The sequence below is a fragment of the Arctopsyche grandis genome, chromosome 2 (assembly GCF_051622035.1).
Source record: "Arctopsyche grandis isolate Sample6627 chromosome 2, ASM5162203v2, whole genome shotgun sequence".
Taxonomy (NCBI): Eukaryota; Metazoa; Arthropoda; class Insecta; order Trichoptera; family Hydropsychidae; genus Arctopsyche; species Arctopsyche grandis.
In genome coordinates this window covers 7262838-7281230 of record NC_135356.1, presented here as the reverse complement: position 1 = coordinate 7281230, position 18393 = coordinate 7262838, and the positions used below count along the sequence as shown (strand labels likewise).

The following is an 18393-nucleotide window of genomic DNA, read 5'->3' as shown; positions in this document are numbered from 1 at the left end:
CGGTCACACAGTCTCTGGGATGCTACTCGGCCTAATCCGATTACACTTACTCGGCGGTGTACGTAACAATACTATATATTTGTTTCCCCTTTGATCACAATTGAAATATTGGAATATTCGGTGATTATTGGTCACAAAGCGAAATATCAAAAAAAAGGGTGCATAGTAAACTTAATACATACTCACTTAATTTGCGCATACTCACTTAATTTGCGCGAGCAGGATGCAACAGGCACAAGAGGAACAGGCTTTTCCTCCCGTATTCTGCGCGCGCACATTAATACGGGAGGAAAAGCCTGTTCCTCTTGTTCCTGTTGCATCCTGATCGCGCAAATTAAGTGAGTATGTACCGTTTACCATGCACCCTTTTTTTTTGATCTTTCGACTTTTCGATCTTTGCCTTCCGATATTTGTGTTTTCTGTCATTTAACATTTTAGCTCGACATGGAGACCGCTTTTTAGTAAATCCTACAATATTATACATATATACATAGTACCGCTTACCATGAACCCTTTTTTTTACATACCTCCTTTACGTTTTTTGATCTTTCGACTTAAGATCTTTCGATTTTCGATCTTTGCCTTCCGATATTTGTGTTTTCTGTAATTTAACATTTTGGCTCGACACGGAGACCGCTTTTTAGTAAATCCTACAATATTATATATACATAGTACCGCTTACCATGAACCCTTTTTTTTACATACCTCCTTTACGTTTTTTGATCTTTCGACTTAAGATCTTTCGATTTTCGATCTTTGCCTTCCGATATTTGTGTTTTCTGTAATTTAACATTTTGGCTCGACACGGAGACCGCTTTTTAGTAAATCCTACAATATTATATATACATAGTACCGCTTACCATGAACCCTTTTTTTTACATACCTCCTTTACGTTTCGGCTCGTCACGGAGACCGCTTTTTAGTATATGCTACAATATTATATATATACATAGTACCGTTTACCATACACCCTTTTTTTTGATCTTTCGACTTAAGATCTTTCGATTTTCGATCTTTTTGCCTTCCGATATTTGCTTTTTCGACCTTTTCACTTTCAGTACCGTGAGGTAGACCCCTAAAACTCGACCATGTCGTAGAGCCGCCACAGTTTGTAATTGGCCAGGAAGGCGCATCGGGGTTTTATATATGTAAAAAAAAATAAAAAATAATTGATGTCCCAGATGAAGTGTAAATAATTTTGAAGTGTCCGCGGAAACGTTAACAAGTGGAATTTTGATTGAATAATTGCACAAGCGATCGTTTTAATAAATACAGCACACTGGCAGCACTGGTTTAACACACCTGGGTTTACTCACACGCTATTCTATTACACAGTCGAACGTGAGTTGTCGTGGTTGGTGGACGCATTTATCACCACCACCTGCCGGGTTAGAAAATTAAATATTACTACATCTCAATACGCGTTTCTTTTTTTCATCTTTCAGAATCTGCTTTTATTCATTATTCATTTTTTTCAACGAATAAATCAAGCCTTGCAAATCATACACAAATTATTATTGATTTTATAATCATTTACATGCATACTTTCTGCATGTATTATTTTATTCTATGAAATATTATTTCAGATCAAACTTTTCATTTAATATTATATATTATAGGTATGTACATATGTGCATACGTGCATAGACAATATATACATAATATATAAACTCATTTACATTTGAGATGTTTAATCTCACAAATAACAGTACGTAATCCACATTTAATTCAACTATAGATATATGTATATGTACGAATGTTTGTTCATATCTTTGAAATATGACCATTGAAAGACAGACCCTATTTTTTTTCTATTGTCATGGAGAATATTGTAAACTCGTTTTTTAATCTATGTACATAAGTATATAATATTATGCTTGTTCTCACGTATCATCTGTGGTTAGATTATAAAGAAATAGAAATGCAACGTTCATGCCAAGTTTCAATGTAACAATTCTTGTGTGTGCATTTTATGTCTGGATATTAAGCATATCTGCCTATTAATTCTCAGTATTATTTATAGATGGTTCGTTTTAGTTGACCTCAATTTAATTTGCTTTCTCTTTTTTGTTTCTATAAACTGAAAATATTATTTTCTGTGATGCATATTACATCTTATATGTGAGTTTAAAAAATTATATTTAACTATAATATGTCGAATTTTTTATTTATAAAAAAAGTATTTTTATAATATACAGATAAAATACATTTAAATCCTTTCATAAAAACATTTTATTATTGATTTTTCACATACAAAATAGGCTCTATACATGGTTTTTCTTTGCAAAATTTTTATATTATATATGTATATATTTTTAATTGGTTTTATACAGGTTTTTCCTTTTTTCAAATTGAAATTGAAATGAAAAAAGTCATTTCAATTTCAATTTGAAATGAAAAAGAGCCAATTTGAAATGAAAAAGGTTTAATTTGAAATGAAAAAGAGTCAATTTTAAATGAATAATGGTCAATATGAAATGAAAAGAGTCAATTTTGAATGAAAAGCCTATAGCCTAATATTTCTGTTTATATATGTAGTTCAAATCTTGTAATCAGTTTTTCATCCAATTCCAGCATAAGATTTTTTTTTAATTTTATACAGATACTATATTATCAAAAAATTTATTTACACTGTCTTTGAATCGTCAGTGAGAGTTAACAAAAATCGTGTTGGATAAAATGGTTTACTTGTTCGAATAAATCGTCTTTTTACAATACTCAAGGCAACAAAAATTAAACTTTATAAAACTGTTTTGTCATTTGTCATTTATAAAAATGTCTTTGTAAGATTAAATCATATAAAAATCTTTGATAAGCAAATTGTGTGCAACATGATCTGATGTACAAATCTCGAGTGTAAAGTATCCAAGATTCACTTTGATGCATTCAATCCATGCAATCTTCTCGTGCAATCAAAGATAATGTGTAGTTTGAAAATCTTCTGTTCAACAGATCGAATCAAGATAACTGGGCATGGACTTTGATGAAATTCTCAACGAAATTGGTGAATTTGGTCGATTTCAACTGATCAACTATGCTCTCCTCTGTCTGCCCGTATTCTTTGGAGCAGCAAATAGTCTATCATACGTTTTCACCGCTGGAATACCTAAGTATAGGTAAACAAAAGTGTATACTTTAATATAGTTCATTGCATAACTAAAAAAAATCATCATATGAACTTATATGTTTTACACTGTTTCCGTAGGCTGAATTAGTAACTTTTTACATGTCCATGTTAGTATTCATTTTTGTATAAGTAAGCAACAAATGCGTTACATTATAAACATAGAAGTATAATTTACCTATATATGCATATGTCTTAAATTTACTTTTACATTGATCAAAAAATATTTCTCTTTGAATGTTCCATATATAATATTATATGTACATAAGATTCAACTAATTTACCTATTTATATAAAAAAAATTAACAACTCCCTTGAATCAATGTTTTATTATGTATATATATATGTACATATATGCTTTTACATATATGATAATTACTGAACTGTAACTAACATACATATATACAATAGTTGGATTCAATTCAAATAATAATAAAAAACGTCATTAGTACGTTAATGTGTTCATAAAGTTCTTAAAACAGAAGGTGGAATAAGATATATGTATGGTTTTAGCATTGAAACCAGAGATGCAACTATAATATTTAAGTACCGACTCAAACCTTGGAATTTTGGTAAAATTTAAACCAAATTGAACCATTTTAACTAGAAACAAAATCAAATCAAAATCTGCTAAAAACAGAATAGGCTTGTAAAAAATTACATAATTTTAGTTTGGCTCGTTGGTTTTGAAAAATATTGTGATAGTAAAAAATATAATAAGTTGATTTAAAATTTTTGGATCTGCATCACGGCACTGAAAGTCAAAATATCGTAAAAGCAAATATCGGAAGGCAAAGATCGAAAATCGAGAGATCTTGAGTCGAAAGATCAAAAAAAAAGGGTGTATGGTAAACGGTACTATGTATATATAATATATATCAGTGGCATGCGGTGAAATTATTTCTCTTTTTGTCATACAGCCCTGTTTAATGTGCGCGCGCAGGATACGGGAGGAAAAGCCTGCTCCTCTTGTTCCTGTTGTATCCTGCTCGCGCAAATTAAGTGAGGCTGTACGACGGAGGGAAAGAGACTTTTACCGCACGCCACTGATATACATATATACTAACCGTTTTTCATATGTATTCTGCGCGCGCACATTAATACGGGAGGAAAAGCCTGTTCCTCTTGTTCCTGTTGTATCCTGCTCGCGCAAATTAAGTCAGTATGTACGTGAGTATGTACCGTTTACCATGCACCATTTTTTTTGATATTTCGACTTAAGATCTTTCGATTTTCGATCTTTGCCTTCCGATATTTGCCTTTTCGGGCTTTTCACTTTCGGTCCCGTGATGTAGACCCTATATACATACATATGAACCATTTTATTCGAAATTGGTCCAAGTTCACTTTTCTTCATTTCGAGAAATGTTTCGCAAAACATTGAATATAATGTTTGGCGTTTAACAATATATAAAAATACTGGTGGCCTGTAATACGTTTATTCTGCTTTTCCGCGATTCTGGACACACCGAATTAAAAGAAGTGATAGCAGTGTGTGAATTAAGTCAAACAGAAATAGTATTTCTGGAACTGAAAACTGTACCACTTCAAATACAACGGCTCATATAATACATCAATCAACCAACACTCCGATTGTCAAGCGTTTAGATTGACATCAATCAAACGTCTTCCTTTATCATCTCACCCATCAAAAAGTAGCCCGTTGACCATTTAAAATTGATGATCGCAATTAACTGTTTGAGTCGGCTGTCGGTTCAAAAGAACCGATTAATTGATTCGCTTCACTCGACCGTCTCTTCACTATTAAGAGGGCTGGACAGCAGCGCCTTGTCCATACTAACGTATTATACTTCTCCCGTCCTCAATTATGGCACTAGACAAATTATTTTTTAATATGCTATGGATATCCACCATTGGGGTGCATCTATCGTTTTATTTTTTCGATTAATTATTTTTTATATGAGCTAGGAGCCGCCAAACATCTATAAAATCGCCTCTTTTTTACACCCCCGAAACAAGTCCAGCGTGCTTATTTAACGGTCGATTTAAAAAAAAATACGCCGATAGATGCACAGAAAGTATCTTTCTCATACCGATGATGAAATTTTTTTAAAAATTGGTCCAGTTTTGGAGGAGAAAATAGTAGAATACGAAACCTCGATTTTGTCAATTTAAAATACGTTTTATCTGGTCGAAGCGCAACCGTCGCATTCACTCAATATATATATATATTGATATATATTGTCGCATTCACTCAATATATACATACACTCAATATATATATATCGAAGAAAGGAACGGTAACAAAATTAAAGTTTCGGGTGTACTGCCCTCTTAACACATATCAGCAACGACAGACTATTCCATGTTTGAGATTGACACGACATTTCAGGTGCCGCATACCAGGATGCGACGATGACTCCTCGCCGGACTATGACGCCTCGTGGGTGACATCAGCTCTGGTGCCTCCGGAAAAGCCAGGTGAGCCTTACAGGCCAGCTCAGTGCAAAATGTACGCCCAGAAAAATGGTTCGCTGAATATCTGTATCGAAGACGAGTTCACCGACGAAATCATTCGTTGTAACTCATGGGTGTATACCAGCGCCGAGAGGACTATAGTGAACGATGTAAGATCATGTATGATATTATCACACAAAAAAAAAAACATTAACAATACTAATTAGGGTGAGGCAATCTACGAGTGTCTAATAATTATGCACACTTAACTATAATGGTTGTAAAATTGCAACCACTTAAGCAGTCGTGATACATATTGCACACGGTCAATGATAATACTTATGTATTAAATATTATTTGCTATCGATTTTAAAATGAATATTTCACCTTTAACTCCGTAAATAATGCGGCGTGTTGATTAAAATTTTATCGCTTTCTTTTTTTTAATTTAACTTGCATATGTATATTGATTGTCCTCTCGGAATATTATATAACATATAATAAATCGAATGTTCTATTCAATATATGGATGTATTTAAATCATATACATATATAATATCGCTGTTCTGTATGTCTGTGTAACATAACGCTCGCCGTACTACAATAGTCGTTTCGATTCGACATACATATGTATGTACGTGAGAGCTATGTAAAACACTGCCAACAAATATACAATATAATATAAAGAAAAAATCTTCTATATATGTATGTATACTATTTGCTACCAATGTTTCCTCTAGGATACTAGACGGCGCAATGTCTCTGGGCATTTACCGCCATCTATTGAAAATCTATTTAATTAATTGATTATTTTTTTCTATTGGTGTTTTATATTGTTTATATGTAGGTAGATAGATTTTTACCTTTTTTATTCATATTATACAATTAAATATAAATATGCAATTAAATATATTTAAAAGGTATTTGAAAAAAATTCGACCGCCTGCCGATCGAATACAGGACCGATACATTTCTTTTAATTTTTTTTTATTTAATAACTTAATATGCCAACAACCATGCGATGATATTTCATCGGGTACAACACTAGTTATAATGTAAATTTTCATATTTCGCGAAAACTATGACACTTTTTAGCTATAAATGCGAATTAATGGTATACATATGAGTATAAATTAATAAATTATTTAAATGACTAATTGAAAATAGTCATTGACATGATTATTTGGTCAGTATTTTATTCAATTTTTGAAAACAGTTTATATTACATCAATGGTCAGTATACATGGGTCTACCTCACGGGACCGAAAGTGAAAAGGTCGAAAAAGCAAATATCGGAAGGCAAAGATCGAAAATCGAAAGATCTTAAGTTGAAAGATCAAAAACAAAATGGTGCATGGTAAACAGTACTATGTACATATATATAATATATATGAGTGGCATGCGGTGAAATTATCTCTCTTTTTGTCATACAGCCTTGTTTAATGTGCGCGCGCAGGTTACGGGCCTGTTCCTCTTGTTCATGTTGTATCCCGCTCGTGCAAATTAAGTGAGGAAGTACGACGGGGGTAGAGAGACTTTTACCACACGCCACTGATATATATGTATTTACTAACCGTTTTTCATATGTATGCATGGTAAACGAACATTTTCGACTTTTTTATGTTCACCCCTATAGAATACCGGTCTCCGTGACGAGATAGAATGTTAAACGACAGAAAACGCAAGTATCGGAAGGCAAAGATCGAAAATCAAAAGATCTTAAGTCGAAAGATCAAAAAAAAAATGGTGCATGGTAAACGGTACATATTCACTTAATTTGCGCGAGCAGGATACAACAGGAACAAGAGGAACAGGCTTTTCCTCCCGTATTCTGCACGCGCACGGAATTAATACGGGAGGAAAAGCCTCTTCCTCTTGTTCCTGTTGTATCCTGCTCGCACAAATTAAGTGAATATGTACGTGAGTATGTACCGTTTACCATGCACTATTTTTTTTTTATCTTTCGACTTAAGATCTTTCGATTTTAGATCTTTGCCTTCCGATATTTGCGTTTTCTGTCGTTTACCATTCTGTCTCGTAACGTATACCCATAGAATACATACAGTTAGCATACTTTTGAAAAATCATTTTAAAGTAGGTACTTACATCGGCGTACGTCAATACCTAACTTAATTTTGGGCTATTTTTAATAATACTGTTGCTTAGGGATGGGTTCAGGATCCAAAAGAAAAGCCAAAGTCGCTTCACAGCGTATATAACATGAATTCACAGTACAAAAAAAATATCAAATAAGTCGATTTTCCCGTTAATTGTCTTTAAAAATACCGCTTTCGAATTAAACTGATCCTGGTAAATTGAAATGTACTGTATTTATTTTCAAAACGTGATTTAATTTTGTTTTGGCTTCAACATTGATTGATGTTTCCAGTAAAAATGTTACATAATTAGCATCGTATACAGAAAAAACAATCAGAAATTCATAAAAATAAACACTCAATAAAAAAGAAACCCATCAAAATTTTCAATATCAAAATATATGCAAAATCGAATTGAATCTGATATTGTACATATGTATAATAAAATTGAATATATTTTACAATATTTATATAAATACATATGTATGCATGTATTTGCATATTTTCCATTTCAAACGATTACTAATGTCATTGATAGTTTTCACGGTCACGTTGTATGACTGTGTGTGTGCCTATAATTGCTCAACTGTTGTAATGATGAGTTAACTGTCTCATAATTGAAAGCATTGAAACGTTCGTTTATCAATGAACATACCGGGTCGATAAATTTAGTAGTAGTTTTCTATCGATCTTTATCTGTTGTCGACCTCTGTCTCATATTATTATTACATACAATAGTACCCGAGATAATCATCCTCGTGCGCAGTAAAATCTCTAAACTGGAAAACCTTGGGATTGATACAATATGAATGCTTCGTTGAGTTATCTCATATGTTTGCGAAATATTTCAATTGTGAAATTCATTTCGTAATGAATTTGATTGAGATTTTTCACTTGTAAAATAATTTCACTATCAGAATATCGTTAATGAATTATCACTAAAATGGTATCAACGACTACCGTGGAGCTAATTTTAGTACATCAGTGTTATGTATATAAATTCGTAGTGTATTACATTTTTGTAAAACGACTTTTTTATATACATATGTACATATGTTACAGTTGAAGTGTATCTTCCAATTTTAATATATTTTGACAAGTTGGAATTCATTCCATCTAACCTGGTACCAACTATCGTGATAGTTGAAGTGTATTTTCAGTTGTAATATATTTTGACTAGTCTAGCCTGCTTATGTAAGTTGATTCATATGGCGAATTACATTCCAACTGTTCAAAATATATTTCTAAAGTAAAAAAATATGTTTTAACACATTCTAAGAGTTATCGTAATACGGCACTCATTACCTAGTAAATATTAACGCATTATTGAATTCTAAAGCATTTGTAAAACATCAGAACTGTTATACATATATTACAACTGGTGCAAATTGTTGAAAGTGTATTTGCGCTTGTAGAGTTAAAATTTACCAGTTGAATTGTATTCGAAAATAAATAACGTAAATCGACAGTTGGAATATATAATATTACAACTGAAAATACACTTAAACCGTAACATCTACATTTTAAGAGCTTGGGATCTTCTCAGTTTTATAACGTCTAATAAATCAGTCTTATCAGTAATTTCAGCTCTCATCAACCTCGAAAATGTATAATTTTAAGTGAAAAAATAGAAATTTTATTCTTGAACACTGAACGCCAAGGTACTACACAAAGTCCAATGCACTCATGGAAGTATGAAACGCTGTATGCTTGGCATAACGAGGAAAGACAGGAAGCGGAACACGTGTAGTGGACATATTGGATAGAATAAAGAGATTGAAATGGCAATGGATGGGTCATGTGGCTAGAAGAATGGACGAAAGGTGGACAAAAGAAGTGCTAGAATGGTACCGGAGAGAATGCAAAAGGGTGAAAGAAAGACCGCAGGGAAGATGGGTAGACGAAATTAGGAAAATGTGAGGTAAATGAGAGTTACGCGAAACAGAGACAAAAGGAAGCTTGTTACAGAGGCGTTCATCCAGCAGTGGATGGTGAGTGGCTGTAGATGATGATGATGATGATTAATACAGAGGTATAAAAATTGTCAAAATATTTTTTTTATAATATCCAAAATCATTTCATTACACTATGAATATACATAATAGTTAAATTGAATACTAATAAAATAAAATAATCGATATTCCCACGGTTAACTTTGTATTTTTCAACATATGCAACTTGATGTTTTGTTTTATTTGTTCATCATTGTTCTTCGATACAAGTTCTTTTGAATAATTTAGTGTATTATTTCCTTGAACTATATCGATTTTCGTCTATTTTGCCTGTTTAAGTGGGATATAACATGTTTCGAAAATCAATGGATGTTGTCATTGGTCGGCACGATGCATTTTGCCGGAATAGTTTGCGGCTCAGGATTGTTTGGTTTCCTTGCCGATAGGTAAGTAAACAATGAATTAACTCTCATATCAATATATTATACTATAAACTTTAACTTGATCAAGTATTTGCACATTCGCTTTAGACAAGACTGTACTTTTTTTCTTTCTACATACATATATTTATTTGATTGTACTTTTTTTTTTGTGTTGAAATTTGAAATGTTTTTTACTTGCAAATTATTTTCAGATTTGGACGAAAGTTAGTTTTCATATTTTGCATTGTATTAATGGCTGCGACTGGTGTTATGCAAGGCATTTCCAGTAGTTATACCATGTTTAGCGCTTTCGCATTCTTAAATGCTCTCGGCACATCCGGCGTCTATCCATTGGCTTTTATAATTGGTAATTCATACTGATCATAAACAAAAAATACATATACATATGTACATATATAATATCAGTTCGGATTTAAACTATTTCCACCCTGTTGGAATTAGTTATGAAAGTAATAACTAGACTTAGGCTAAGGATCGGTGCATTATTTCTTAGAAAAACCATGCTTTTTGGCTCTCTTGCTTTTGAACCGGGGCTGTGGAATCGGTTCAAAATTCAACGAGTCCAACTTTATCTTATGATTCTACTCCGACTTCAACTTGAACGATTTTGGTAAGCATTTCATATACAAACAACTCAATTTAGTAAAAATATAGTACGAGACAGAGGAACCAATCAGATCTGGCCACAACACATAAAAATACGTGCAATCCAACGATTTTATTTATAATGTAATTTAAATTCATGATTTTTATAAAGAAATTGTTGAATTTCAATTTATTTAGGGAATTACTTCAATAAAATTGGAGACTAATTGACACATACCGTAATAAATAAAATAAAAAGGAGTCAAAGTCAGTTGATTTTTTACGACTTCGATTCCTACTCCATAGCCCTGCTTTGAACACTAAGGTTGTCTATTGTTATTTGCAATTGCACCGATCCTTAGGCTAAGTCTAGTTGTAACTCAAGCTATAGTGCCATCTATGTATTTCAAATAAAATTATTAGTGGGCAATTATCATAGTTTGTAGCTTTTTTCAATATATAATATATTAATATAAATATTTGGTGGGGGTATTTTGAACCGAACCAAAACACAACTTATAACAATTAATACACAATTACACAATACTTATGCACAATGCGTATATGTAACAAATGCTTTATCTCTAATTTGGCAAATTTATTTAAAATAAATACGCACCGCATATTTGATTTGATTTAAACCTTTTACTTGTTATGATCATTTTGCGGTTTTTATTCTACATGTTTGTGTGTGTGTTTGACTCATCTACATGTACGTATTTTAGTGAATGAATATTACAGGTGTCGAAATGGTGGGTCATACGAGACGTGAAATGAGCGGAATTGTGCTCAATTATTTCTATGCACTCGGAGAAGCCGCTGTTGGCTTGGCGGCTTGGCTTTGGCCCGATTGGGTCACATTACAACTCCTTGTCTCTGCACCAGCTTTCATCTTCATATCTTACTATTGGTATTTTATATTATGTATTGTATAATTGAAATTTTTATTCGTTTGCAATGACTTTAGTTTGTAAACCTTTTAGATTGAGTTGAGTAAAATTTGGTGAATGAAAGCATCATAATATGTATATTTGGAATAACAAGAAGTTATCGAAAGGGAAATGTATGAATGAGAAGCATGACCAAATTAGTACTTAGTATACATAAGGTAACCATTTGTACTGGGTTTTTTTTTGTATCTTTTTAGTAAGTCGTGAAATAGCACTGGTAAACTTTTTTTTATCAAATAGCATCTATATAGTCGATCCAATGTAACGTGCGAATTATGAGTAACATTGTAAAGACGTAAATTAGTTTATTTATTTGTTTTTTTTTTTAATTATTTCTCATTTAACTATATTATATTATTGGGTCTACCTCACGGGACCGAAAGTGAAACGCCCGAAAACGCAAATATCGGAAGGCAACGATTGAAAATCGAAAGATCTTAAATCAAAAGATAAAAAAAAGGTCTCTCCCCCCCCGTCGTACATACTCACTTAATTTGCGCGAGCAGGATACAACAGGAACAAGAGGAACAGGCTTTTCCTCCTGTATCTACGCGCGCATATTAAACAAGGCTGTATGACAAAATGAGAGATAATTTCAACGCATGCCACTCATATATATATATTATATATATACATAGTAGCGTTTACCATGCACCCTTTTTTTTTGATCTTTCGACTTAAGATCTTTCGGTTTTCGATCTTTGCCTTCCGATATTTGCGTTTTCGGGCGTTTCACTTTCGGTCCCGTGAGGGAGACCGAATATTATGGGGGGCGTATGGAGTGAAACGACGGAATTGTTAAGACACTGCTATTTAATGTGACGGGTGGGAAGGAAGTAAAGTAGCAACGGACCAACATGGCCAAGTTGGTCCCAACTCGCAGAATGATGAGCTAAACACGACCATGTAGTAGAGCCGCCACAATATCATTACAATATAATTCAATGCAAGGTCTTCAATATTGTTACTGTAAGTTTTTCTGTCCATAACATGACGTTGACAATTGCTTTTATCGTCTTAAAAATATAAATTTTCATTAATATAAAATATATACGTATTCCATAAATAAATTATTAATATCAACAACTTACGTATTTTATATTAAAATTGTATTAATGTAAATATTTCAAAATACGAAACGCGAACTCAAAACTAACACAAAATAAAAGTCAAATTCTACCGACCGTTATACGCACGAATAGTGTTGTGTTTCTTGACCAAAATGCAATACGAAACTGAAACGAAATGTAATTGGCCATTGCGGGTCGAGTGGGGATGAATGCGATAGCATATATATTTTACGTTAGTCTATGTACATCGGTTCGACTATAATAGATTGTATGAAATCCTACAAAAATCACCGTAAGTTAGTAGAATTAGTAAAAAGTATGAAATGGAGTGACTTAATTAATAAAAAAATTAAATTAAATTCCATATTTAGATGGTATCCATGAGGTGTAAAGATTCTGAAAGTTTGATTAACTCTATACTTACCATTTATATGTATGAACAAATTGCGATCCCATAATTTTTCAGGCATATATGTATCATGATGCTCTTTAAAATTTTCTCTATTTTTCTATATTGATCTATTTGCAACCTTATTTCGATAAAAAGCAACAAATTTTTTTGAAATTACTTTTTTTTACTAATTCTGTATGAAAGTTGCCGATGCGGTGCAAACGATCGACAAGCGCCAGACAGACTGAACCACAGATTAACGACACGTGTACCTTATGCGTGCGCACTGCTCGCACTTACACTAAGCGAAATCTACCCGAAGTCCCGACATACCTACCCTATATACGTTCTGTGCTTCTGATACTTTGGTTCCGAATTTTGCCTTATTAAACTCGCCAGAAAGATCCAACTCAATTTTAATAATTGTTACTCGTCATCTGATGTGCAATCTATCATTCGTGAAGTCGAGAATTGCGTTTAAAGCAGCCATCCAGTTAATCTGTGGTTCAGTCTGGCTGCCGCTTGTCGATCGTTTGCACCAAACCCGAAAGTTGCATGTCAAGTAAGATAAGATGAAAAATATTCATCTTGCATCCAATGAAGACAACATATATACTTTTTTAGGTTGATACCTGAATCCGTCCGATGGTTGATGGCAAGACATCGCAACAAAAAAGCTTATAAGATCATCCGCAAAGCGGCCAAAATCAACAATGCAACTTTGTCGGCCAGGTTGTTGGCAACGTTACAAGAAAATGTACTTATTAAATTACTCACCATTTTAAACTTAATTCCAAACTGAACATTGTATTTACTTTATTTTGTTTACTTAATTTTTAGGATAATGACCAATCTGATATGCACGACAATGTCAATGATAGGGTTAAAGTACGTCTGTGGCCACTTTTCGTCACGGCGGTCAAATCTAAAATAATGCTTGGAAGATTCATTCTCATATTTTATATATGGCAAGTAAAATCAATATATTAATTAACTGATCTTCATTTATTTTTTTATAATTTTTGAATTATTCAACTTTCAGGGCTACAAACGCATTCATTTACTATGGACTGTCATTAAACTCGACGAGTATGAGTGGCAATAAATATTTAAACTTTTCCTTAGTTTGTTTGGTGAGGTTTTTTTTATATGAATTTTATGCTATGATCTCAATTGTGAGATTTGTTATATATGTGTATGTTTTGATTGCAGGTGGAAATACCAGGATATACTATGGCGTGGATCGCAATGAATAAAATCGGAAGACGATGGTCTCTGTCGGGGTCTTTATTCCTATGTACTATAAGTTGTATCGGAGCTGCATTTGTACCACACGGTAGAACCATATATTTTCAATTAAATACTATACATAAACTAGTGTTGTGCCCGATGAAATATCATCGCATGGGTGTTGGCATATTAAGTTATTACAAAAAAATTAAAAGAAATGTGTCTATGATCCGCATGCGGTCGTATTTTTTTCATATACCTTTGCAATATGTTTAATATAATATTTATATTTAATTGTTTAATATGAAAAAAAATGGTAAAAACTACCTACCTACCTACATATCTACATATATAAAAATCAATGTTTCTAATCCATTCAACCGATTGCGATGAGACTTACATGAGTTATTGTGTGCATGCCCACGATGGTTTCTGTAAAAAAAATCGCGCAAAAACGGGATAGAGTAACATTGCAACGCAATAATTTTAAATGTTTTCGCGTCGCCACCTGCGTTGTTAGGGTAAAATAAACAATTGAATAATTTCAAATGTGTTCGCCGCCTGCGTTTTTCCGCTGTTAACCGCTTAGCTGCCCAAAGCGCCTTAAGGCGCAAACAGCCGTATCTATTATACGCTCAGCGCGTCGGCTGGGCGTCTAAGCGGTTAAACGCTGAATAAGTTAGATTTGCACGACTTCAACTCGGAAACGGGAACGGGAATTGCATGCGTTATTGTGGCATTGCAACGCATGCCGGGTTCAGCTATAAACAATATAAAACACTGATAGAAAAATTAATTGATTAATTAAATAAAAAAGATGGCGGCAAATTCCCAGCCTATAGGAAACATTAGTAGCGATTAGTATATATAGAACTTTTTTTCTTTTGTTATTATATCTTCGTATACGTTTTGGCAGTGGTTTAACTGTGACGGACATATGTAGATCGAATCGAAACCACTATTATAGTACGGCGAGAGTTATCTCAGACAGACAAAAAAGATAAGCGATATTATATACATATGTATATATGATGATATAAAAATGTATGTGTATGACACACAGCCAATCAGAGTCAAGTCGAGGAGACGCGGGGAAACGTGGTAGCGGGGAAGTGTAGAGCGTCATGTGACTTCAGGACGAGCGACGACAAGGCATGTGCGACGGGTGACACATCACACATCCACGAAGACACACACACATTAATTCATCATTTCAAACGGGTGAACGGCGCATTAATACGCGCGCGCGCGCCTATAAATTACCTATATTTATATACTAGTATTTTTACCCGGCTTCGCTCGGTATTTGTAATATAAACCGCTTAAACATGGCCAATCATGTTATTAAATTTATTTGAATAGTTTTATTTTATTTAAATTTATTTGTTTTTCTGTGAACCAACAATAGTTACATACAGAGTCACTTTCAAAATTATATATCTATGAGAACATATAACTTTATTTTAATTCGTTTGTCAATTCCTTTCTGAAGTCACCCGTTGAAATCAGCGGGCACAACCAGTGCCGGTTTTAGGGGAGGGCCGGGTCGGGCGGCGCCCGAGGGCGCCAAATAAATTAGGGCGCCGCACGATGCGCCAAAGGCGCTCTAAAATTTAAAATTAGAGCGCCAAAAGTCATACAAAATTTTAGATTAGAGCGCTTAAGGCGAAATTGGGTGTAAGGCCGGCACTGGGTACAACACTAGTACATATGTTTAATAATGCGATATTGAGGAAACCTGCCGAATGATACAACTATCCATACATATTAAAAACCAAAGATTTAACATTTTTAGATTATGTATGGGCTGCCACAACTCTATTCTTACTGGGCAAACTCGGCATAACTTCAGCGTTTGGCATTGTATACGTTCACACAGCTGAACTCTTACCGACGGGTATCAGAAGTGGTGGTGTAGGTACATCTTCCACACTTGCCAGAATCGGAGCTATGGTTGCTCCTTTTGTGCCTTTGCTGGTGAGTACTCCTCGAGTCTACATAGTATATGCATTTGTGGCATTAATTCCCTTCGGTTTATTTTGAGTTATTTCATTGTGCAGGGTGAGTACATGAAGTCACTGCCGCTGTTGTTGTTTGGCGTGACGGCATTCTTGGGAACCATATGCGCTCTCTTGTTGCCCGAAACTCTAGGCTGCAAGCTGCCCAATACTGTGGAAGAAGCCGAAAGGATAGGTACCAGGTCTCAAATCTTGGAGATGAGTTAGCGTCGACCAATGAAACTTAATCCTTGTCGCATTCGATTGTTGAAACATTGCTATTTTCTTTGATTTCTACGTAGAAAGAACCGTTGATATTATTATACGTACATACAATATATATTTATTGATAAAAAAAGTGATTAATATTATAGATGTGTTTTGTTGTTTTAATTGTGTGCGAAATCTCACATTTGTTTGGATGTTGCATTTTGATATGAAAAGTTTAGATTTTATTTTTTGTAAATTTTATATACGTAGTTTTTAAGTTACCAGAACAATAAAAAATGTTTTCAAATGTTGTTAATGTATTAATTATTTCTCAGTTCTATGCATTATATATCAGAGATTCCCAACCCTGTGACTGTGGAGCTACATATTTGCCCCTGGTTGATAATAATTTGCTCTGTAAGAGCATTGAAAGCTTAAGATACAGTTTTGGATAGATATTTTTTTAGAACTTCTTCAAGAAGATGTGAAATTCAAATTCAAAATGACATTATATTAAAATTTCACGGTACGGGTGAAAACTTTTGGAATCTACATAGCTGACCATAAAAATTAGACTCTTGAAAAAAGGGTCCTACAAAATCAAATCCTGTTTTGGTGTCACATATTTTAATAAGCAGATCCACGTTTTCCACTATGAATATAATAAAATCAAAAATCAGATCTCGGTTTACCAACTGGTCCAACCATTGATGTATAATACACATAGATGGGCCCTGACGTGTGATTTTGGTCGGAGATCTTGTCGTCTTCACTAACTGAGGGGTGCGGGGGGTTTAACTAGCGGGGAAGTTGGGTTTTTTTTCCCTACGACGCAGCGGTACCTACCTACCTACTAAGAGAAACTGTGCATGCGCCAAAAGAGAGACCAGTATAACACGTGAGGGCGGATCTAGTGTATTATACATCAATGGGTCCAACCTTGATAATTGTTTACAGTTGGGATTATCATACATAAATTTCCAACTGTGAGAGATTAGCTAGTCAAATGCAATAGCAACGATCGCACTAATTGTACTATGCTATTTTTTTTATTTACGAAATATAACAAAAATTATTAATATCTACATATAATATTAATGTATGTTACAGTCGAAGTGTTTTTTCAGTTGTAATATAATATATTCATGTACGCCCTAACTGGCGTTTTAGGCTATTCATGTTCGAATACAATTCGACTAGTAAATTATATATCTACAAGCGCAAATATACTTTCAACAATGTGCGCCAGTTGTAATTTAATAACAATTGAGTTTTGACAGCTCTGATATTTTTTTAATAATGCGTTTATATTTGCTAGTTATTACGAATAAAGGTAATAGTAGAGGTAGGATAGTCACAGTGCTATCCATTGTTCGGCAAACCTTTAATAATGCATTTACAACCTTTGAACAATACACGGCCCCCTCAGGCTCCGGTGACTAGTAATGAGTACCATATTACGATAACTCTAAGCAAGTCTTCAAAGCAAAAATGTGACTTTCCAATTCAATTCACTAGTCGGTGACATTTTCACAAAAACCTAACCTCTCCATCTAACCTGGCACTAACTTACAGTTGAACTGTATTTCCAGTTGTAATATATTTAGACCATTTGGAATGTAATCCGCCATATGAATCAACTTACGTGGGTTAGACGGAGTATATTCCAACCAGTCAAACTATATTACAACTGAAAATACACTTCAACTATAACGAGTCGGTACCAGACTAGGTCCAATATATTCTAATTAGTCAAAACATATTACAACTGGAAGATACACTTCAATTGTATCATAAAAATTGGAATTAATCGCTATATAGTGACAGTACTTACTCAATAGCAGGCCTGCCTCCTAAGCGAAAACATCAAATTTGACTCAAAATCAAACGTAATATGATCAGCGATTGGATCGATTCCTGGATACCA

General features: G+C 33.6%; 1 protein-coding gene across 1 annotated transcript; it reads left to right on the top strand.

Annotated features, from left to right (window-relative positions):
* Positions 1–1331: 1331 nt before the first annotated feature.
* LOC143922866 (organic cation transporter protein) lies at positions 1332–16778 on the top strand. Its single transcript, XM_077446242.1, has 12 exons — positions 1332–1388; positions 2953–3116; positions 5478–5712; positions 9930–10036; positions 10225–10379; positions 11360–11528; positions 13654–13786; positions 13870–13997; positions 14072–14162; positions 14242–14365; positions 16055–16236; positions 16320–16778. The coding sequence occupies exons 2-12, from the start codon at positions 2974–2976 to the stop codon at positions 16482–16484; spliced, it is 1632 nt and encodes a 543-aa protein (XP_077302368.1). The 5' UTR covers positions 1332–1388; positions 2953–2973; the 3' UTR covers positions 16485–16778.
* Positions 16779–18393: the final 1615 nt, after the last annotated feature.